At 44.6% G+C, this 24,973-nt stretch overlaps 1 protein-coding gene across 2 annotated transcripts in view; it reads left to right on the forward strand.

The window, feature by feature from the left end:
- SPON1 (spondin 1) overlaps window positions 1–24,973 on the forward strand; it is a 1,209,493-nt gene that overhangs the window by 96,952 nt on the left and 1,087,568 nt on the right. For both annotated transcript variants that reach the window (XM_069623584.1, XM_069623585.1), the window contains exon 2: window positions 19,480–19,586. In XM_069623584.1, coding sequence (XP_069479685.1) covers window positions 19,480–19,586 — 107 coding nt within the window. The remainder of the gene's footprint in view (window positions 1–19,479; window positions 19,587–24,973) is intronic.

The following is a 24,973-nucleotide window of genomic DNA, read 5'->3' on the forward strand; positions in this document are numbered from 1 at the left end:
CAAAGTGTTCCCAGTTGAAAATGGGCCCGATTCATGGAATTCTTTGCACGGCTCAAAGTGACTTTGCACTGATGAAAAGTGACTTTGCAATGTCGTCACAGACCCTAATTCATGGAACTGTGCACAGTGTATTTTTGCAGTGCAAAGTCAGTGCCAAGTCATTTTGTACTGTACACATGACTTTGACTGACTTTGCACTGACTTTACACAGCAAAAATACACTGTGCGCAGTTCCATGAATTAAGATTTGTGTTGGCAGCACACAGTCACCCTGAACCGTGCAAAAATGTCCATGACTCGGGCCCTACGAATTGCATGTATCAAATTAGGTGGCAGGCATGTGGGAAGCCCACTTTTAACATAGATAATTTACCCCCAGCCCATTGAGATTCATGGCCCATGTATTCCTGTGCTGTCAGCTTCGGGCCAGATGAAAGGACAGGCGAAGCAAGCAAAGTGGTTGTATACAAACGTGAAAGCCATGTGGTTGAAGGAGCAACTGAAGGAATGCTGAACAGTGCCCTTTATGAGGAGAGCTCCAATTTAGGGGCCAGAGCAGCAATAAGGGAGGGCAACTGAACTGCCCCACGTTGCTCCCTCCACCCTCCCAGGGACGCCTTTGTATCATGTCCCACCTTGTGCCATATTTTTTTGATCGCTTTTCCCAAGAAGAATTGTCTGTCCAACCAACACAGCCCTATTGTTTATGATTTTGTCACAATGTTTTAGGTGTGCTGATGGAGGCCCTCACCTGAAGTATACTTGTGATGGATTAACCCCCCACCCCCATGTCTTCCAAAGGTCATAGGTGGCAAACATGTTATGGACGCGGAAGATAACATGTGCCTTCTTTCTTAAATATGGTAGAATTACACTTTCATAGGATTGGATAACACTGTTAAAATCGTATTTGACGTCAGGGTGAACGAGTTTCATATTTCTAAAAGATCAACTTGTTAAAATATAGTTGCACCAAAACCATGGTTCAGGTTGTGCAATTTCGATCGTTCACAGAAGCCGAGCACGTAGTTATATGTCGGTTGCGTTCTTCCATGGTTTATCACAACACTATTTCAAGGAATACCACTACTTCTCTTACTGCTTAAAATCTCTACCTGCACACCTGATCCCCATAGAGCTCCGTCCGGTTGTAAACAATGTAAGTGACAGCATTATCTCAAAGATTGCTCTTCTCCTTATAAACCACGCCTTACATTACAGCTTTAAAGAAATAGCTGGTGCTCAACCCTTTGATTAAGTCAAAATATAAGACACGTGCAGTGCGTGCATGTGCAGGAGCACACAACGGTCTCCTTGCAAGTTTTTCAATTAGCAAATGAAGCGCAGGGATAGGAGGCAATGCGAGGAGAAGTCAAGGCAGGTCCTGCGCTGTCTGTCATGAGCTGCATGGTATCTCTTGCAATCCTCCTCCGCTAACCTGAAGCCGGTGATGCAGCAAGAACATGAGAGGGGGGGGAGATCAGTGGCACTGGCTACGTGGGCAGGGCCACCTCCCCACAGAAAATCCAGGGGGCACATAGGCAACCACGCTACCATGGATTAGGAGTCGGCGTGGCTGCATCCCCCCTTTTTTTTTTACTAAAAACCCCTTTTTTCCCTAAACGAATACCTAAAAATATATATATATATATATATATAAATTAAAAAAAAATTCAACCATTTCACCTGACGACCAAATTGTGTCGACCATTTGTCTGTCGACCATTTGACTGGACACCGCAAAAAATATACTTCCAATGCATTTTTGCACCAGGGCAAAGTTTGCCCTAGTGCTGATGCCGCTCCATATTAGCAATAGGACAAACTTTGCACTGGTGAACAAATGCATTGAAAGTATGTGTTTTGCACATGTGCTAATATCTTGAAAAACTGTGCTTGCCCTGGTGCAAAGGTTTTCTAAGTTGGCCCGAATGTTCTTGGCTCTAGGCAAACTTTGCTCTTGTGCTGATACTGGACAGCTTTGCACTGGTACTGGTGCAAAGTTCCTGTGATCTGGCCCCAGGTCGAGGGAATACATTTCCTGTTAAGGATTCTTTCTTTTTTCAGGACAGCGCTTTATTTTGTTTAGCAGCTTCCAGACAAAGTAATTCATACTTCAGTTCTTAGGAGTAGGAGGTGGTTGGCCATTTACACCGCAGGGTAAACTTGTCTCCTGCTGAGCCTACTATTGTTTTCTGAGAGCCCTAATTAAATGTTTTCTTGTGTAATTTTGAAATTTATATCGCACGGCTGGGCTGGCCAATCTGCACGGTGATGCAGATAAAACATGTAAGCAATATAGAATGAAGAATGAAATGTATCAGACTTAAACTATATGTTTTTAGCCCCTTCCAGAACGGACCAAGTGGGAGGAAAGGAAGAGAATTCTAGACGCATGGTCCCAATGCAGCAAACCTTTAGCCTCCTCTGGTTTTAAGCTTCGACGCAGGGATTGACAAGACATTGGGCCTCATTACACGGAAGGCGGTGAGCCATGGCGCTATTAGCGCCATGGCTCATGCCGGTAAAATACCGGCACCGCCTTGGCAGAAAGGGGATTTACCGCCCCATTCCAAGGTTGGTGGGGCGGTAAATCCCCCTTCCGCCATTGCCCTTCCCCATTCCCATTTCTGCCCCATAGGGCTCTATGGGAATGGGGAAGGCGCTAATTACGGCATGTGGGATGTTTTTATCCACGCATCCGAGCCCTACCTCAAAACCGTGCAGTACTGACATGGAAAACATCATGATGGCCAGAGCTTCCCAGAAAATGCACAGGGAAATGCATGAAGAATAGGCTGCCACTCATTTTTGCCAATGTTATGGGCACAGAAGGACGCTGCCTAAAACCACCATTGGACTACCCACACAGTAGTCTGAAACCATTGGGAGTGGCAATGCTGATTGCCAAAAGCAAACCCATAACTGTTGGGAATTCATTTTCTTAAATCCCAAAAAATGGGTGCAGTACCAGTACTCACCACTATCCAAAAGCCGGCGTTTTAAAACAACACCAGATTTTACTTTTTGTATAAAACTGAATAAATGAACCCAAAACATGCCAAAGAAAGACTTACTGAGAGGTGGATACAATGTAAAGTTATATTCTGAAGTGACTTGAAAGTTTATAACAAGACTGGCTGAGCTGTGGATTTCAGCAGTTTAAGTAAATTTGGACTGAAAGACACTAAAAATCTAAATGTTTAAAAGAAATGAATGACCTATTTCTGAGTGTCACATAGGTTGCAATTGTTTAAATGTCATAGTTTTAAACTTAGAATCAGCATTCTAGCTGCATATGTAAAAATGTTTAGTTTTATTTGAATGCAGAAAACTGGGGAACAACAAGTGACATTTTATCTGAAACCTGGCTTGAGAAACTGAATTCTGCCTGACATCTACCCCCATCAGGAGTGAAACTTGAGTCACAGCTGTGTTCCCAGGCCTATCTGCCTTTTGCTGGCCACACTAAGGATATGCCATCTCTCTGATAATTGAATTAAGGGGAGCCCCCATAGAATACAGGAGCTCTGAACAAAGCCCTGTCCTGACCCAGGCAGATGGTTTATTGCAGATGTCGTAAAAGTAGCTTCCTCCTGGAAGTAAAGGGGAGGGGCAGGGTCTCTGAGCTTGGCAGAAACTGGAAAGACTGGTTTCTGTACCATGTGACCTGAAAAGACACACCTCTATAGCCAGAATATGGTTTTAGAAAAAGATGAATAACTCATAGTACGGACTTGTGAAAATTATTTAAATGATACCATAATTCTTGTGATTTTTCTGCCCACATTTTAAGAGGTTTTTAGAACCGGTGGCATGTTCAGGGGGGTTTTAGCGGAAAAGAGGATATTACTCAAAATGTGTGCATGTGAAAAATCTTACACTTCATCAACTAATGTCCATACTCCTTGCGCACATGTGTGTAAATTTGGGTTAATGTCCGAAATTGCAAACCAGTTAAAAAGTGCAAAATATTGCCATTTCTGAATGCAAGCCCCCAGGAAGAGCAGAGTTTGAACAGGGTATACCTCCTGTAATGCATGATGGGTGCATATGATTTTAAAACAATATGTACCTCTGCAAATATGTATTTGGTTCAAATCTAGATTTGTGTGTAAGTTGACAGGAGGAGTGGACTTTCTGCAGGCTGTAAAATGACATCACCCTGACACAACTTAGCTCCCCCAATCAGGGGAGAAATGAAAGCTTGGCCAATGATAAGTGGAGAGGGGTAGGGTCTAGTGATGCTGCACACACACCCATAAAAAAAACACATAAAAGCAGACAGACAGGACAGATAGGGACCTTCAAATCCATTTGCTGCGGGACGCTCTGCTGGAAAATTCATACTTTACCTCCATCAATCTCTAGAGAAAGCTGTGCAGAAAGATCCAGACTTTAAATCCCTCAATCTTCAATCTCCAGAGAAAGCTGTGCAGAAAGATCCAGACTTTAAATCCCTCAATCTTCAATCACTAGAGAAAGCTGTGCAGAAAGACCCAGAGAAAGCAGAGCAGTATCCAAAACCAGAGAGAGCTGAACCGGAGTGCAGTCCAAAACCTGACCAGATCCGTGGCAAGGCATATTTCTAAATATATTGTGAGTACATAGCAAAACTGTGCCGAACCCAATCTCTTAGTTAAAATAATCTAATGCAAGCTATTTTAACTTGAGTAAAGCTGTCACTTGTCATTTTCTAGTTGCAAGCTGCACTTGTCTTTTTGAACTTTAAAATTTCGAATCTGAAAAACGACCTTTATTTAATCGCTCATATCCCCGTGACCGTTTATGCTAGAGACTTGCAGTAACTTTCCTCAGAAAGCTTGGAATCGTGGCTTTCCTAAGAACCTAGAACCGCATTCCTACCCCCTATAGTTCTGCCGCAATCGTGAAAAACGCACTCGCGAATTTACCGCGATTTGCCAATTTCTCCACGTGTAAAAATCTGCTGCTGCTTGCCTTCCATTTGCCAGAAATTCGTTTAACCTGCTAGTTACACCCTAGATCCTTGCTATAGTGATCCTGAAGTTATTCAAAGCATATACCACTCACCCTGAACCTCCTAGAGGGAATTAAAAGCATTTTAGCATATTTTTTTCTACATTGCCAGCACATTTAAAAGCATTTGGGCCTGTGTTTTCAACGTCTGTAGTCTAAGTTGCTGGGTGAACTGAATCACATTTAATTGCATTTCTGAGAACTGTGTGCCTTTCTTCCATTTCCTTGCATTGCATAAAGGGGGGAGGGGATTGCCAGAGAAAAGTGATTACATTGTTTTGTTGAAATCATATTGAGTATTTTCTGTACTGCATTTTCATCCCACCTTGCATCCATTTGAAACCATAAAAGTATTGTTGCTATCTTATCCATTTCATGTCAACTCCTTAGTGATTATCAAGAAGTGTGCTAGTGCCAGATTCTCCGTTGTTAATCTTTATCATATCAGATTAAGTGTGATATTCAATTATTAATTTTTTATAAAGTGTGATATATATATCTATTGTTTAAATTATCAAATAAACCTTTTAACTTGCAAAACAGAACTACTTCTTGGCTCAGTGGGGTCAGGAGGATTCCAAGAGAGGGGTGTTATATAGGGGTAGTCATCCAGAACGCATGAACTGGACATAAAGATATATCAATAAGGGTTTTCATTCAGTATTATAGACTAGGCGTTGACTTAGCTGTAGTGTTGAATTGAATCCTCTTACAAATTGGGGGCTCGTGCCGGACGTTTGGGTTAGATCTACCATTTGTGCAGATTAATACAGCGTGCCAGCTGACCAGATACACATATCCGGTCGGATCACCACGCTGTGTTACGCTGTAAAGCACTCCTCATAGGAACGCTCCAAGGAAACGGTCTGTTTTGCAAGAATAAAATACTAACTCTTGTAAGTCAGGAAGGAAATCAAATTTCCAGAATGACGACACTCGTGGACATGAAAATAGCCAGAGAGCACCTCTTACATAAGCTATTTGTGAGAGGTGAATGGACCGAACAGGGCCAGGATGCGTGGTTGCAGGCAATCACACAACAGGTCACTGAAACGGGGTCAGATATATATAGAGATCAGGGTCCACTACATGTGGCCCTGAGTGAACTATACATGGCCCCGAAGGCCAAAGATGAACACGACAAGATTGCTAGGATAGCGGCATACCTGTACCTATATATGGGAGACATGCAGGATAGATGTACTGAAAGCCAAGATCTGGCGAATAAGCGACAGATGGCGTTACAGAAGGCCCAATCTGAGCTGGACTCTTCTGAGCAGAGGCTGCTCAGGAGCCAGGAGTCAGAAAATGATAGTAGGCAATATATCATTAAAATAAAAGAGGATATGGGCATCCTACAACAGGAAAAGACAGACCAGGATACCAGATTTCTGGCCCTGCAGAAGGAGCACCAAGACAGTTTGGACTCCTTACTGCAGAACCAGAAAAAGTTGGAGCAACAGATCAATTTCAACAGGGCATGCGCGGAGCAGGTAGTCACCCTGCAAAGCCAGCTAGATAGAGAGAAAGAGGAGAGCAATAAACTGATTCTGAAAGACCTGGATACCCAGGCAGAGTTTGATGAGGAGCGCCAAAAAGCTGGTGCCTTTCAACGACAGAAGGACGACCTGGCAGCACAGATGCAGGATCTCAGTCAGGAAAGAGACACTTTAGGCCAGGAACTCTGCCACTTAAAAAAGGAAATTGAAGAAAATCACCTGGCCCTCCAGGGGCTGGGTGACCTCCAAAAAGAAAACCAGAACTTGGTAGAGCACACCAGAAGGGTGGAAGATGCTCTGGCAAGAAAGGAGCAGGCCAGTAGGGATGGGACTCAGGAGGTAAACCTCCTGCAGCAAAGACTGGCCCAGTTCTCCAGGACCAACCAGGAAGCACAGAGGGAAAATGAGGCCCTCTGTCAACACAATGATAGGTTCCAACAACAGGTAGCGATGCAGGAGAGACTGATAGAGTCTAGTAAGGCCTTGACTGAGTAACTGAAAGCACAAATGCAGGCTCTTGCATTGCAACAGGGAGCAGGGGCGGATAGAGATGAGGTTCGCTGGGAAAGGGAAACTCCTAAGCATAACCTCAGGAGCCCTAGTACCAGAGGCCTGTATCTCTCTCAGTCCCTGGACTCTGCCACCCCCATGTCCCCTGGCACGCATGAGCACAGGGCCACAGGGATGGCAGATTACTATCCAGCTAAAGGTATGGGGCTCATAGGCCAGTACCACTCAGGAATGGAGGGGTGGGCATCCGGGTATGGGCACCCAAGTACAGTACAGTTCAGTGGGGAACCCCAGGAGAGTAGGCCCCTTAAGGGCATCCTGAAAACCTCTGCCCAGTTAGGTCAGTGGGGGGGTACCCAGCAAATCCTGGCAGCAAGGAGGGATCTGAGGACTCCTCTGAGCACCACAGGAAACAGGAGACCAGGTCCCCACATTCTGCCAGCCATTCCCAGGCTCGCAGAATCCGGGAAAACCTGGAAGATCTGACGGGAACCTCTGGGAGCAGTGCCTCTGAGTCAGAGGATGAATGGACCAGGGTTACCCGAACCAAAAGGGCCAGTAAGGCAAAAAGGGCCTTGCTTAAGGACCCCTTTAAGCAGATTAAGGCGATCAGGAGCGTCATCACGCCTTACCATAAGAACGCTAAGTATTCTGTTTGGGAGCACTTAGAGTTGTTTGAGCAAATGATGGAGACTTTCCATTTGAAGCACAGCCAAAGCTGTATTCAATATGTAAAGTGGACTTTCTTCCCGGAATACTCCAGTTTCTTTGCGGGGCTGGAGGACCAAAATCATTTAAGATGGTCCACCTATAAGGCGGCCATCTTGAAACATTTTTCCATTCATAGAAATCCTCAAGAGGCTCGCAAGGCAGCCTACAATTTGCAATGTGGGGAGGATCAGGCCCCACAAGAATTTGTGCAAGAACTGAAACGTGCTTTTGCGCAGACCACCAGAAGGGTGCGCACAGACAGTAGAGAATTCATTAATACATTTTTTCATGCCTTGCCCAAATACATAATGACCCAGCTCGTGAGGGATTTTCACGAGAAAAGATCTTTAGACTGGGTCATTGAACAGGCTACCCGGATCTATGAGGTGCAGAAACCGGTAGATAGCAAAAGTAATGCCCAGAAAAACCCCAAAGCCAACAGCACCCCTGCTGCTGCCAAGGTGGCAGAGGTAAAGGTCACCCCCGTTTTGGATTTGGAGATGGGGGGGCCTAAAAACCTACCTGCACCTAATAATGCTAGGCCCAGGAGGTCCTCGGGACAGTCACAGACAGGGAGCCAAGGAGGCAGCCCCACAAATGGGGTCCCTCGCTCTCCTGATTATGTAAGTCCCCGTTACAAGGGAAATCGACCCATCCTGGGTTATGTGTGGACTCCCCCAGCCCAAGGGGGGGATCCAACCGAGCACCGAACCCAGGGAACTTCCCTCCAAACTTTCCACAGGAGGGCAGAAATTTACCAAACCCTGGGCAGAACTTTTTCCCCAGATATCTACCCGACTTTCAGCCCCAAAACCATCCATCCTTCTTTCCCCAATTCCCTGAGCCCAGACCACTGAATCCGGGAGAGGGGAGGCCAAGGGTGGAGGGGTACCCAAATCTTCCCAACCCAGGGTATTACCAGAGGAGGGACAGCTACCCTTCCCGGGATCAGCCCAGGGGAGAAAACAGGGCCCCGTATCAGCCTGAGCGGGTTTCCCAGTTAGAGCGCCAGGTTCAAAACATGGCGCGGGATCTGGGTCACATACTGAGGGCTCAGCAGAACCCTCAGATCGGCATGCCGGTGCAGAACGCACCCAACTCTGGACCTGGTGCTCCAGAACAATGACGGGGGCAGCACCCCGATAACTCACCGGTTCCCAGGGAGGAGGCACAAGGGGAAGGGGGGTGTAAAGCCTTGGAGGAAGCTTCCTTCCTCACTTGTAAACAGCCCCTGGAAACCCAGGAACCGGAAACAAAATCTCTCACCCCTGAAAGTCTGCCTCCTAAGGAGCAGAGGGGGGGTAGGAGAAACAAAAGACCCAAACAGACTCAGTTTGAGGAGGAGGTACAGATCTTCCAATTTGAGGGAAAGGGATCCTCAGAGGATCCTGGGAAAAGGATCTTCTCCTTCAGAGAGGGGGGAACTCCTCCCAAAGAAAAATGGGTCCCTAGGGATGCAAATCCAGACTGGGGAGATGTGGAGACTGAGCTACCGCCGCCCACCATCTCATCCCAGAACCAACAGCAAGAAAATCCCCTGGTTCAAACCCATCCTGGTGACTGCCTCCAAAAAGGGGGGGGCGGCCCGGAACCGGAGCCAGGGGAACCCACAATGGCTCTGATCTCCAGTTGCCAAATTTTTCTTTCAGATTCCCAAGGCTCTCCACAGAATTCCGCCCAAATCTCTTCGCTAGTGATGTCCAAAACCAGAAAATTAGCCCACCAGTTGTCCAAAAATGTGCATTATCTGTGCCCCCTTGAGGAGAAGGAGGGAAGATACTATGCCCCGGTACAAGTACAGGGGCAGAGTACAATTTTGGCACTGGTGGACACTGGATCTCAAGCTACCCTTCTGTCCAGAAGGGCCTTTGATGAACTGAATGCAGGAAGGGGAGAGAATTACCAAATTCCTCTCACCTCACTTCCTGGACAACTGCAGAACTTTGACGGGAAGGAAATTCCCGTTGAGGGGACGGCAGACTTGGACATTAAGATCGGGCGACACAAGTTGAAACACCCGGTCATAGTAGTGACTCCAGAGGGCACCCCTTGTTTACTGGGGAATGACCTCCTGAGAAGGTTGTCACCCCTAATAGATTGTGTAAACAAGGTCCTCTGGACCCAGACTAGCCAACCCATAAAATTAAAACAGAGTGTCAACCATGTTAGTTTAAACGGCACCTGCCACATGGTTGAACAAAAATCTGACCAAGTAGAATTTCACTTCCAGAATAGCCAAATTCCTGACGTGACAGTAATAGCAGTAGGACAACAGACTGGTGATGGGGGGTCCTCTCTATTTCTGAAAATCAATCTTCCTCCTAGTTTAAAGTGGTATTCCACGCTGGAAGGAAACACTCTGAAATTCTATACTAATCCACAATCAGAAACTCCCACTCATTTAGTCCAGAAAGAAGTGAAATCAGCTCAAAGCGTGGCTGAGATTCAGCAAATTGGAGAGCAGTTGTTCATCCCTGTTCAGTTAAATGATGGGAAGGACTCTGTTCTCGCTCGAGTGTGTGTGAACAACGGTAAGAGCTTCATCAGCGAAGCCCTGTTTTGCCAACTCCCAAAAGATCCAGCCATTCCCACCTTCAAACTGATAGACAAATGGGAAATGGACCTGGAAGCACCTAATTCCAAACATCTCCTGCCAAGCAGGTGTATGCTCAAAATCTCCATTGGCAACAAGAGCATAGTCCACAATTGTTGGGTCGTGCGAGACGTCCCTGCCGCCTTTTACTTAGGCAGTGACATTCTCAATCGCTTTGCCATTAGTTTGGACCTAATAAACTTCAAAGCTTGGTCCCGATTAGCGGATAATCCCATGGGCTTTGATGATCCAGAAAAAGCATTTAGGTCAGCTCAATTGCTACCTTATGCAGTTGAAATTCAGATCAAAGAGGAAGTCACCATCCCAGAAAGGACCCGACAATTCTCCCTGGAAGTGAAAGTTAAAAGAGGACAACATTTGAAAAACCCTGATGCTTACATACATCTAAATGCTTCTCTCCAACAGCAAGGGTTGGGGGTAAACCCAACTCCATTAGTCAACATAGAACATGACACCATTCCAATAGAGGTGGATAACAGCGACTTAAAGAGTATTACTCTAGCCGCAGGCACCATTATTGGAATGGCGGTTGATGACCGACATTTTTCCATCGACTTAGTAAATGAACTGTTAGGACTAATCCCCAAGGACTGTTTTGACAGTGACAGTGACGACAATACAACACCAGACAGGATTTTTACCCGGCATGGGGGGAACTTCCTGGTGTACACTTCTTGCCCTTATTGTAAGGAAGATGTGACTTGTGACTTCAGTAGGGATGAGGTGATTTTCCAGGTCCATGAGGGCTGCCTTTCCCACCTGAAGCCTCCAGTCCAAATCAGCACTCTGACCAGGGACTTCTCCACCCAGCAGGAGGAGGCCGCTGAGATAGCCAAACCAGAAGTCTTTCCAGGCTTCAGGCAGATGGTGGAAGAGAGAGTCAACCTAGCTGATGCCTGTGTGACTCTGGAACAAAAGCAAAAGTTGAAACAAGTTTTCTTGGATTTCCAAGATCTCTTTGCGGTAGACTCATATGACTGTGGCTGCACCGACATCCACACAACAATCCCCACGGACCCTGGCATGACTCCAGTGTTTGTGAAGCAATATCGCTTGCCTCTCGCATCCATGGAGTCCCTTACTGAAATAATTAAGAACCTTGAGTCCAGGGGAATAATCCGTCCAGTCCACAGCACCTTCAATAATCCGGTGCTGGGAATATTGAAGCCAAACGGCCAGTGGAGACTCTGTGCTGACCTCAGGGAGCTCAACAAACGGGTCCATACTTCCCGATGGCCTCTGCCCTACATTGACCAAGGGCTGGCCCAGATCCAGGGGTCACAGGTATTCACAGCAATAGACCTGACCAATGGATACTGGACCGTGCCTGTCAGTAGGGAGGACCAATACAAGCTGGCTTTTACCTTTGGGGGCCAGCAGTACACATGGACCCGGACTCCCTTCGGATACCTCAACTCCGGCAATGAATTCAACATTTTTCTACACAAGGCCATGCCCGACTTGGGTGCGAGGGGTAACCTGGCTTATGTAGATGATGTCCTCATCAAAAGTTCATCTGTGGAGGAACACATAGCGGAGATCCGTTATGTTCTGACACAGTTGAGGGCCGCCGGAGCAAAACTTTCCTTTCAGAAAGCACAGTGGTGTAGAACCCATGTTAATTTCTTGGGGCATGAGATTACTCCTCAGGGTCTCTGTCCCCAGGAAATGAAAGTGGAAGCACTTCAGAAACTGAAAGACCCACAACTCTGCGGGAACTAAGCAGCCTCCTTGGACTGACCAATTACAGCAGAAAGTTCATTGAGGGCTACGCAGAGATCACCAGACCCCTGATTCATCTCCTGAAGGGGGGGGTCAAGTGGGAATGGGGTCCAGAACAAGCCGAGGCAGTAAGACAACTCAAGAGAAGCCTCTCACAAGCGCCTTGCCTAGCTTACCCTGTCAGAAACAAGGAGTTCTTCCTGGAGACGGGGTTCTCTAATACATGCTTGACGGCAGTATTATACCAAAAGCATGACAAGGTCAATAAAGTAATCTCCTATGCGAGCAAAACTTTATCCTCTGTGGAGGAAAAATTCAACGATTGTGAGAAGGCACTCCTGGCAACGGTGTGGGCATTGAAGAATTACCGCCCGTTTATCCAGGGGGAACACATCATAGTGGAGACTCCACACCAGCCTCTGCAATATCTCCAAAGTGACAGAATCCGGGCCGGAAATGTGAGTAATTCCCGAATTACTTCCTGGATTCTGTCAATGCAAGGCTTTCCTGTGGAGGTCAGATATGGCCAAAACAAGAAGAGTCCCCTCGCGCAAGGTCTGGCTGACTTGCATGATTGTGCCAGAGAAAACTGTCTCGAGGACGAAAGTCTAAAAATAAAGGACAACACGGAGGCATACCTTAATTCCCCACACAAAGTCTTTGAAGAAGACAAGTGTGAGGGAATGCCCACTGTGTATGTGGATGGATGCTCTTACCATGTTGACAACGACGGGGAGAAAGAACTGGTGGCCGGTGTAGGGAATGCATGGGTGAATGAGTTCCCAGAACCCTCCGCTGGATACAAAATTGGTCCCCGAAGTAGTCAGGTGGCAGAATTGATGGCTGTGCATCAGGCCATCCTCACTGCTGTCCAGCATCAACTCCACGAACTGGTCATAATCACAGATTCGGATTATGTACGGAACGGGTTCGTGGAGCACCTGGTTAATTGGAAAACCAGAGGCATGTTATGTGCTAACAACAAACCCTTGAAACATGGGAAGTTGATCCAAAACATTGATGATCTGGTCACCTCGAAGGGAATGACCATCTATTGGAAAAAGATCAAGGGTCATTCCAAAGTAGAGGGACCAGACAAAACTGGAAATGACTTAGCTGATCAGCTGGCCAAAACCGGGGCCATCCAAGGGGATCTAATTGAGATTGAGTCCCTGTTGGGGGAAATCCAGGTCACTGCTATCACTAGGTCCCAGACAAATGCTCACAACGACCTTCCAATTGCACAATGGAGTAAGGAGACCCCTGATGCTGATTTGATTACCGCTCAGAAGGGGGATCCAATAATTGGTAAATTTTACCAACACCTTGAGGACCCTGAGAACTTTCCCCTGACGGATACCGATTACATTGGGAAAGAGGACCTAAGAGTGTTGATGAAATGTCCAAAAATGTTCCGGATCCAAGACGGTTTGCTGGTAAGGAAATCCAAAGCTGGCCACGATCAGTGGGTGGTTCCTACCTCATTCCGAAGCCTGATGTTAAGTCACGCCCATGATGCGGCCACCGCCGGTCATAGGGGGTTTCACACAACACTGGAAATCTTAAGAGAGGTTGCATACTGGCCACACATGGGGCAGGACCTCAACCAATACTTGAAGGGGTGTCTTGTGTGTGCACAATTTCAGCCATCATCCCTCACGCACCGTGCGCCTCTCCAAAAGCGGGGGATGACACTGCCATGGTCAGATTTACAAATCGACTTTGTAGGCCCCGTGATTCGCTCGGCTAGGGGGAATAAGTACATGTTGACTGTGACATGCTTGTTTACCAAGTGGGTGGAATGTCTCCCAGCCCCAAATTGCAAGGCAGAAACTGCAGCTGCCCTGATGATTAACCACATCTTTTCCCGATTTGGTCTACCTCAAAGGATTGAGTCAGACAGAGGTAGCCACTTCACCAGTGAAGTAATGACAAAGATGTGGGAGATACTGGGGGTCAAAAGGAAGTTACATATTGCTTACAGGCCAGCTTCTTCTGGAGCAGTGGAACGCTACAACTGGACAATTGTGAGCATCTTAAAAAAGTTTGTGGCAGATTCTGGGCCAAGTTGGGATATCCGATTACCTCTGGTCCTAATGGCCATCAGATCTACCCCTTCATCTGCAACCAAAATGTCACCATTTGAGTTGATGACTGGGCGCAAGATGGTGCTTCCTCAGCATTTGCTCTACAGGACCCAAGAGCAGACACTGATAAATGCCTCCACTACTCATGAGTATGTGTAGAATTTAAGGAAACACCTCCAACATGCTTTTGCTTACGCTCAGCGGAATCTAGAAAGATCGGCTGATAGCATGAAGACCCATTATGACCTGAAAACTTCCAGGAAGGAATATCAGGTGGGAGACCGGGTCTATCTATACAACTTCCAAAGGAACCAGGCCAAGCAGCGCAAATTTTTGCCTACATGGAAGGGACCCTTTGAGATCATCGACAAGATCTCCCCTGTGGCCTACAAAATCCACATCCCCAAAGGTCCTTTGGCAGCGGGGGAAGACAAGTGGGTCCACATAAACCAGTTGAAATGTTGCCATCCCAGGCACACTCTGCAACAACTGGAGGAATCCTCTGGAATCCTAGCGGGTACTGTCTCAGACTAATTCAGTTCCAACCATAAAATATTGTGATTTGCATGAAACTGTCTCCTAGTTATACTGTTTTTTTTCAAAATAAGAATGTAATGTTTCGTTATGATGAAATGCATATGCTGCCCCACTATCTCAACAGTGGTGGAAAGACGTCTATGAGTAGGTATTGCCGCTTTTGCTTTATCATCCTAGGAGAGATGAAACCATGGAGAATGACCAAGGAGGATGACCCAGGGACGGGGAAAGAAGATCCAATGGGCCCAGTGTACCGCCCAATATTCCCATCAGGACCGGCGAGGAGAACCGATCGATCCGACCGGATGGAGAAAAAGATGCTGAACTGTGCCATCTATTGGAAGAAGATGAGGAAACATCCCAGGTCTTGCGAGTCCCATTAGTGAAATAGAATGGCCATCGCAAGAGGGGGGCTTGTGGGATGTTTTTATCCACGCATCCAAGCCCTACCTCAAAACTGTGCAGTACTGACATGGAAAACATCATGATGGCCAGAGCTTCCCAGAAAATGCACAGGGAAATGCATGAAGAATAGGCTGCCACTCATTTTTGCCGATGTTATGGGCACAGAAGGACGCTGCCTAAAACCACCATTGGACTACCCACACAGTAGTCTGAAACCATTGGGAGTGGCAATGCTGATTGCCAAAAGCAAACCCATAACTGTTGGGAATTCATTTTCTTAAATCCCAAAAAAGGGGTGCAGTACCAGTACTCACCACTATCCAAAAGCCGGCGTTTTAAAACAACACCAGATTTTACTTTTTGTATAAAACTGAATAAATGAACCCAAAACATGCCAAAGAAAGACTTACTGAGAGGTGGATACAATGTAAAGTTATATTCTGAAGTGACTTGAAAGTTTATAACAAGACTGGCTGAGCTGTGGATTTCAGCAGTTTAAGCAAATTAGGACTGAAAGACACTAAAAATCTAAATGTTTAAAAGAAATGAATGACCTATTTCTGAGTGTCACATAGGTTGCAATTGTTTAAATGTCATAGTTTTAAACTTAGAATCAGCATTCTAGCTGCATATGTAAAAATGTTTAGTTTTATTTGAATGCAGAAAACTGGGGAACAACAAGTGACATTTTATCTGAAACCTGGCTTGAGAAACTGAATTCTGCCTGACATCTACCCCCATCAGGAGTGAAACTTGAGTCACAGCTGTGTTCCCAGGCCTATCTGCCTTTTGCTGGCCACACTAAGGATATGCCATCTCTCTGATAATTGAATTAAGGGGAGCCCCCACAGAATACAGGAGCTCTGAACAAAGCCCTGTCCTGACCCAGGCAGATGGTTTATTGCAGATGTCGTAAAAGTAGCTTCTTCCTGGAAGTAAAGGGGAGGGGCAGGGTCTCTGAGCTTGGCAGAAACTAGAAAGACTGGTTTCTGTACCATGTGACCTGAAAAGACACACCTCTATAGCCAGAATATGGTTTTAGAAAAAGATGAATAACTCATAGTACGGACTTGTGAAAATTATTTAAATGATACCATAATTCTTGTGATTTTTCTGCCCACATTTTAAGAGGTTTTTAGAACCGGTGGCATGTTCAGGGGGGTTTTAGCGGAAAAGAGGATATTACTCAAAATGTGTGCATGTGAAAAATCTGACACTTCATCAACTAATGTCCATACTCCTTGCGCACATGTGTGTAAATTTGGGTTAATGTCCGAAATTGCAAACCAGTTAAAAAGTGCAAAATATTGCCATTTCTGAATGCAAGCCCCCAGGAAGAGCAGAGTTTGAACAGGGTATACCTCCTGTAATGCATGATGGGTGCATATGATTTTAAAACAATATGTACCTCTGCAAATATGTATTTGGTTCAAATCTAGATTTGTGTGTAAGTTGACAGGAGGAGTGGACTTTCTGCAGGCTGTAAAATGACATCACTCTGACACAACTTAGCTTCCCCAATCAGGGGAGAAATGAAAGCTTGGCCAATGATAAGTGGAGAGGGGTAGGGTCTAGTGATGCTGCACACACGCCCATAAAAAAACACATAAAAGCAGACAGACAGGACAGATAGGGACCTTCAAATCCATTTGCTGCGGGACGCTCTGCTGGAAAATTCATACTTTACCTCCATCAATCTCTAGAGAAAGCTGTGCAGAAAGATCCAGACTTTAAATCCCTCAATCTTCAATCTCCAGAGAAAGCTGTGCAGAAAGATCCAGACTTTAAATCCCTCAATCTTCAATCTCCAGAGAAAGCTGTGCAGAAAGACCCAGAGAAAGCAGAGCAGTATCCAAAACCAGAGAGAGCTGAACCGGAGTGCAGTCCAAAACCTGACCAGATCCGTGGCAAGGCATATTTCTAAATATATTGTGAGTACATAGCAAAACTGTGCCGAACCCAATCTCTTAGTTAAAATAATCTAATGCAAGCTATTTTAACTTGAGTAAAGCTGTCACTTGTCATTTTCTAGTTGCAAGCTGCACTTGTCGTTTTGAACTTTAAAATTTCGAATCTGAAAAACGACCTTTATTTAATCGCTCATATCCCCGTGACCGTTTGTGCTAGAGTAACTTTCCTCAGAAAGCTTAGAATCGTGGCTTTCCTACGAACCTAGAACCGCATTCCTACCCCCTATAGTTTTGCCGCAATCGTGAAAAACGCACTCGCGAATTTACCGCGATTTGCCAATTTCTCCACGTGTAAAAATCTGCTGCTGCTTGCCTTCCATTTGCCAGAAATTCGTTTAACCTGCTAGTTACACCCTAGATCCTTGCTAAAGTGATCCTGAACTTATTCAAAGCATATACCACTCACCCTGAACCTCCTAGAGGGTATTAAAAGCATTTTAGCATATTTTTTTCTACATTGCCAGCACATTTAAAAGCATTTGGGCCTGTGTTTTCAACGTCTGTAGTCTAAGTTGCTGGGTGAACTGAATCACATTTAATTGCATTTCTGAGAACTGTGTGCCTTCCTTCCATTTCCTTGCATTGCATAAAGGGGGGAGGGGATTGCCAGAGAAAAGTGATTACATTGTTTTGTTGAAATCATATTGAGTATTTTCTGTACTGCATTTCCATCCCACCTTGCATCCATTTGAAACCATAAAAGTATTGTTGCTATCTTATCCATTTCATGTCAACTCCTTAGTGATTATCAAGAAGTGTGCTAGTGCCAGATTCTCCGTTGTTAATCTTTATCATATCAGATTAAGTGTGATATTCAATTATTAATTTATTATAAAGTGTGATATATATATCTATTGTTTAAATTATCAAATAAACCTTTTAACTTGCAAAACAGAACTACTTCTTGGCTCAGTGGGGTCAGGAGGATTCCAAGAGAGGGGTGTTATATAGGGGTAGTCATCCAGAACGCATGAACTGGACATAAAGATATATCAATAAGGGTTTTCATTCAGTATTATAGACTAGGCGTTGACTTAGCTGTAGTGTTGAATTGAATCCTCTTACAGGCACAGCAATTTTGCGGTGCCATAATTAGCTCCGAGGTCCCTTAGCGGGTTGGTTTTTAACGCCTGCAAAAAGCAGGCGTTAAAGCACCAACCCGCTAAGGGACCTCGTAGTAAGGCGGTAATGGTTAACGGTCACCGTTACCATTAACGGTGGCCGTTAACCATTACCGCCTTCCGTGTAATGAGGCCATTGTTTCGGGAGAAAAATACTCCATAACCAGATCTCTGAGTATCAATAAGCCTTCTATCCTTTTACACTGAATGAGTGAAATACGTGTTTTGTCCATAAAGCCATATGCTCATTTGTTTAAAAAAACCTGCACATGTTCAGAGGCTGCCGGTAACAGCAGCTTTTCAGTAGCTATGTGATTTAAGCCTAGAAAGTTCTCGCCTGACCTATGTAGAGTTGTAAAAAGGATTTGGATTAGTGCAAGAAATGCCCCACACTTGTGCAGAAGCAACTTCATGAACGGAGGTGCCTGGATGCTTGAATAGCAAAGCTTCTTGGGGTGTGGGCAGGGGGCCATGTCCGAAAGCCCCATGTCCTATCACCTGAGGGCAGGAGGGAGTAGCATCATGTTGGTGCTGCCCTCCCTCAGGTCCTCGGCCACTACCATTAGTGCCATGATGCGGCAGACTGAAAATGAAAGCAACGCTTATGTACCCAATGGATCAGAAAGATGAAAGGAGGGCAGGAGGTACCGAGGGGACATGAGAAAAACAGACAAAACGCCAAGCAGCGATTCAGGGGGGCCCCCAGCATCTGCCCCATGTTGCCAGTCAGCAATTTTATGACACAGCAATATATTTTTCTCTATCTTACTTTTGTTCTGGGGCTTGCCTTCTTAGCTGCATTTGCAGGAGCCCTTGCGGCCGTCACTTCCCTTGGGGTATAGAGAAGTGTCATCACCTTGTTGCCTTTTCACAGCGGTTGCGTCCACAGCGGGAACTTGTTTAAATAGCTTTTCAGTGGGTATTTCATGTTTCAGCTCCTTGCTGGCTGGCCATCTCGTGATAATCAGCGGGTATCTTTGAAGAGGAAAATATGTGTTAATGAGGAAGAAGCTGGTCACAGTGTTCATAGCTCACTTATTGGGTACATTTCTTTCTAATGATGGGTCAGAGGATCTGGAATAGGCCACGCCAGGAAGTCCTTTCTTATGATCTCTTCACTTGAAGTCATTTCCTGTGATGTCATAAGGTCAACGTTCATGTGACATCATTTCCCGTCATGTCAACATTATGCTAATTAATATTGTGAAACTTTAAGATTCCAACAGATTTTTGGTCACAGAATGTTGACATGTGTGCATTTCATGACAATGAAATGATTCGTCCATCATTTGTCTTCTTTCCTAGTTACACTTTCTGCCACTAGTCCAGCATATTTCCGAGGCTTCACACTCATCGCTCTGAAAGAGGGCAGAGAGGGAGAAAAAGAAGAGGACCATGCTGGCTCCTTTCAGGTAAGAGTGAGAATGTTGGTAGCATGTTTATTCTTGTGGTATTTTGAATGACATTAAACCAAGGACAAAAAAACAATCTTTTCTGTTTAAAACAAATATGATGTCTTAAAAAAAATGAAATGAGCTTTTATATCGCGGTTCATGCCGGAGACCAGCATCTAAGTGAAGGACAGAGATTTGAACCCGTGCCGCCCAGCGTTGTCTTGCTTCCAAAACAAACACGTTAACCTAAAGTTATCCTGCCATTGTTTAAAATAAGAGCTTGATAACGTTTTCATAAAGGATGCGAATAACATCAGATATGGTACTATGAGGCTTTCCAAGTGCAAAAGGTTCAAAGTTATGATTACCAAGAAGTCCATTTCATGATCATACTTGCTTCTTGAGACACATACACTTTGGTTATTGAAACATGGATTTTTCCAGTTGGTCAGAAGACGAGGCTTATAAAGTTTGTGACACACATTGATGAGTGTTTTCATTACTCTTAATATTTTTAAATGTTGATTAATAAGAAAATCGTATACTGTAAAGGATTTTTCTGTCGAATGTGGTTTAGACATTGATAAAGATTAATAATGCTGGAAGTAATATATCAGCATGGTTTTGCACTGGGAAACGTTTTGCCCTACTGCATTTACCATGCAAAATAGCACTGCCCTTGTGCAATTTCCTTAATCCTGGGCCAAGTATTGCATTGTGTACACGTTGTCACTATTGATCTCTAAATGACTGTTTTCTCATACCGTAGGACAGCACAGAAGCTAAAACGGGACTCGCAAAACCTTAATCTGCCCCATTGCTTAGTACTATTTTCCAATAGACTACCCCAAACATGGCCTTTCAATAGGGTACAATGCTGCATGGTACTATCATAGTTAGTTACAATGGCCCGTTAGGCTCCGACCCTGGTTAGCCAGGCTGCACCTTAGCAAGACCTTTTACAGCCACAATCGAAGACAAGTACAGCCAAGCTTCTTTAATCCTCTGACAACCATGACAACTTTATTTTTGTTACAGGAGATACACATTGTTTCAGGGCTCAGCTGTGCCAAGGCTTACTTACCATGATTTGTTATAACTGCTAGGACCTTGGGTCTCGTTTGGCGTTTTGTGGAATCTGACACAAAACATAGACCTTGAATTACACAACATGTACTGTTTACATTTTGTGGTTATACAATAGCTACACTTTGGGCCTCATTACACGGTAGGCGGTAATGGTTTACCGGTACCGGCATGTTACCGGTACCGGTAAACCCTTACCGCCTTACTATGAGGTCCCTTTGCAGGTTGGGGAATTTAACGCCTGCTTTTTGCAGGTGGTAAAAACCAACCCGCAAAGGGACCAGGAAGCTAATTACGGTACCGCAATTTGCGGTACCGTAATTAGCGCCTTCCCCATTCCAATAGAGCCCTATTGGGCAAAAATGGGAATGGGGAAGGGCAATGGTGGAAGGGGGAATCACCGCCCCGCCAACCTTGGAATAAGGTGGTAATTCCCCTTTCCACCAAGGCGGTGCCGGTATTTTACCGGCATGAACCATGGCACTAATGGCGCTATGGTTCACCGCCATCCGTGTAATGAGGCCCTTTATGTTTTGTTTTGCCAGCCTATCAGAGAGACCCGTGATGGAGACCTTACATTCCTTTTGACATGCTTATTCATCTGTAGACAATTGAGTGCTCTCATGTTTTGCCGGTTATGAATATTCATTGAGTCATAGAGTCAGATCAGGTTTTGATTCTGCATGCGGTCTACTATAACAAACAGTGCACTTGTCTTCTCACCCTCCGCAATGTTATTTGTTTTTACACCTATTCTTATGTGTTTTGATAAGGAACAAAGAACCGCATTTTGGTAATTAGGACCAATTTCTGTGTTCGATGTATAGCCTAAATTAGATTACAACGTTTCTATTAAATCCACTGTTTGATATCACCAGCCAGAATATTTCAAATATATTTGCCATAATCAGTACGGTTTAAATCTTTGATAGTCAGTACGCTCCAGCAGCCAGTTTGTCATGGATGTTCGACATCTGTTTAACTATATTAAGGATTTGGAACCTTCTTTCCTTAATTCTACTAAGGAACCTTCCAAGTCAATTACTGTGTATTGTCCTGTATATTTCAGCCAGGATAAACGTGCTTCAAAGTCAAGGAAATTAGCCCAACCCTGTTAAAAGCATTATATGTGTGACCCAGTTCAAGTCATCCAACTATGGATTAAAACAATATAAATAAATGTTATACTCAAATGGTGTGCCACATAAACGCTATTTCAGGAATGCTCAAAAGAACAAAAAGAGCAATTCGAAAAGTAATCACAAGGGGGCCCAACAAAGAAATTAATAATCATCACTAGCAGATTAACAAGCGTACTCAGGAGGGTGGACGGTGGTATCAATCATGTGTTGGTATTGGAATGCAACAACACCCCTTTGTTCTTAACTTGTTAAGGTATTAAAGTATGTCAACCACTGTTTAAAATGGAATATGGCATCCAGGGCTCTTGGCTGATCACATGCCAAAAGGATGAGTGAAGTCCTCTATCGAATAACATCAGTTTTAACCGCTGGCAGTTTATGCTGTTTAAATGACATTTATATAGTCATCCACCTGACTTTAATGGGACATTGGATAATTGGGGGAAACATAACGAAGTTGTGCTGTTGTGTGAATTTGAAGTTATAACGCTGTCTGAAACTGAGGTAATTTATGCCAGCTTGCAGGCATTACTGACCCACAATGGGGAAACATGGAAAATGCACAGCTATTTTCCCAGCCAGCATCCCATACTCTAGCAATGCATAATGATTTAGTACATAATAAACAAAAAGTTACATAAAATAACATGCGCTATTGGGATAGGGGGAAGAGGTTAATACATCAGCCTGAAATCCTATCAGAACAAGCAGGTTGAACTACTACATATATGTCGGCAGATTTATAGGGGGGGTGGCAAGTTTTTTTTTCATAGACTGAATGGCGAAAAATTTTGCTCACGCCTACAGCCCAAACCGCTGGATGGATTTTCACCAAATTTGCGGCAGGAGCGGCGGCTTGGTCCCGAAAGAGTGCTTTTGTAAATTTGGTGGAACAACCAAAATGTAGGTCCAAAAAAATGTGTATTTTGGTACGGTCCGCCGACTCATTTCCCTGTTTGGTCGGTGGACCAGACTCTGATTGGCTAGGAAGACAATGTGCTGTGTGCGGACATCGGACTTGCCCACTGATTGGATGGTGAAAAGCATGAAGTGCATCAGATTTTTGGAAACACCCACCATCTTGGATTCTTGGACTTCGGCCGCTGTCTGTGGACATCGCAGTAAAAACATGTTAAAAAACACAACATTGCACTTGTCAAACTTATAGAATAATCTCTGGGGAGGTGAGGGGTGATGAGGATTGGATCTACGCTTAATTTGGCAAACTGATAATAGATCTACATATACATGTTTTTGCAAAGTTTGGTGGGATTTTGTCAAGAGGGGGCAAAATTAGAGGGGGGGTCCTAAAATATTGTAAAGGTTTATAAATACAGTGCCATTTGACAAATCTACACAAAGGTTTGCAAAAGGATTATAGATCTAGATATACATGTTTTTGTAAAGTTTGGTGGGATTTTGTCAAGGGGGCAAAATTAGAGGGGGGGCCCAAATTATTATAAAGGCTTATAACTGTGGTGCCATTTGACAAATCTACACAAAGGTTGCAAAAAGATTATAGATCTAGATATAAATGTGTTTGTAAATTCTGAATGGATTTTGTCAAGTGGGGACTAGGTTATATGACGATATGACTATTAATGTGCATACATTTGACACTTTTGAAAAAATAAAACATTGGTGGATTTCCAACAAACTTGTGTAAGGAGCATTGGCAAGGACCTGAAAGCATGGTTTTGCAAATGTGCCCGTGCTTTATTTTTTGATAAGTGTCATAATGTAGGTAGAAAATATAGTGATATACCTTTGGTGACTGAGGTCTAGCCTGTGGCCATGGATAGTGGCCAGATTGTCTGGGTCATGGAATAAGGTGATGTACGGACAATCTGGCTATTGGCCATTACCAAGAGGGACAACACATGGGGTTAAAGTGGCCATGTCTACCTGGGACTGGCTTTGTGGCTAAGTTATTCGAAATTGGGATAGGTTTGAAAGGGAAGAAAAATGTGCTTGTGGTAATATGGTCATAGGGTTCTCTTTTTTCACCTTCTGCAGGCTGCCATGGAAAGCAAAGAGGGGCCCTGTGCCTTCCCTTTCCATGGTGGCCATCTTAGAAAAGGATTTTCCTTCCTACACCAGGACGCTGGAGGCGTCCCAGTGTAGGAAGAAAAATCCTTTTTTTAGCACCCCGGGTTCCCACTTTGGGAACATAGGGTGCTAATGGCCTTCATCCCTCATTACAGGGGCTGGAATGGGGGATAATGGTCCAGAGACCTCGTTATCGACCCTTGCTTTGCTTGGGCTGATAACTTGGGCTGCCGGGTGGGATCCATCGTTTCAGTCCCTGGAATGGGGGATGAACGGCACAATATCTTCATTAGCATAACACATAATGCAAATGGAAATGTTGGAATATCTTATTGAGTCTATATGCTTTACTGAGAAATGTAAAGTAGATGGAGTCTATAAGTTTCTTTTTAGTTCCATTTTTTTTTTACTGTGAAAGGTTGTTCCTAAAGGAACATTTCGTTTGTTGTTTTGGGATGCTTTTTTTTTTTTGGCAGGAGAGCTTAGAATGAAACGTGAGGAGGGAAATGAGGGAAGAGGCACCAAACACTAATATGGAAGGGCAGGTGGGCAGGGGGAAATGTTGCGTGTGTGTTATTTCTAAGGTAGGGGGCAGTGTTTCTCATGCTCCTTGATTACAGCAGTGGTGGTGGCTCTTGGGGAGGAGGGATGGCATTAGCTGATGCTATTTTAAGATAAATAGCAGTTTTACTAAATGTATGTACTGTGTACTAGATTGTTAATGGATAATGAGTAGAAAAGGTATAGGAGCTGTGCAAGGGAAATTTTGAAGTTGAAAGTTCCTAGATCAGTAGAAAATGCACTTCCGAAATGTCCGCGAAGCACAGATCTTATCGTGAAGTGCGGACGGGTTCTCAGACATTTCATCATGCCGCGTGCCAGAGTATGGTCATATGGCACTGTACGGAAGGTCCGCAATGAACTCAGATGAACGTAGACGTCTACGGATGCAAAACAAGTTGAAATAGTTGCAAAACGTGTATAGAAGTGTTAAAGTGATTCCAGAAGGTGGGAAATGGCAGAGTTTTAAGGTGACACTTTGTAAATTGGATACAAATATCGCTATATTGTGTGTGTAAGTATGATATTGGAAAGTTGTAGGAAAATAGCATGCACTGGTAAAAACCT

This window comes from Ambystoma mexicanum, chromosome 11 (genome assembly GCF_040938575.1).
Source record: "Ambystoma mexicanum isolate Mex_15411 chromosome 11, UKY_AmexF1_1, whole genome shotgun sequence".
Lineage (NCBI taxonomy): Eukaryota > Metazoa > Chordata > Amphibia > Caudata > Ambystomatidae > Ambystoma > Ambystoma mexicanum.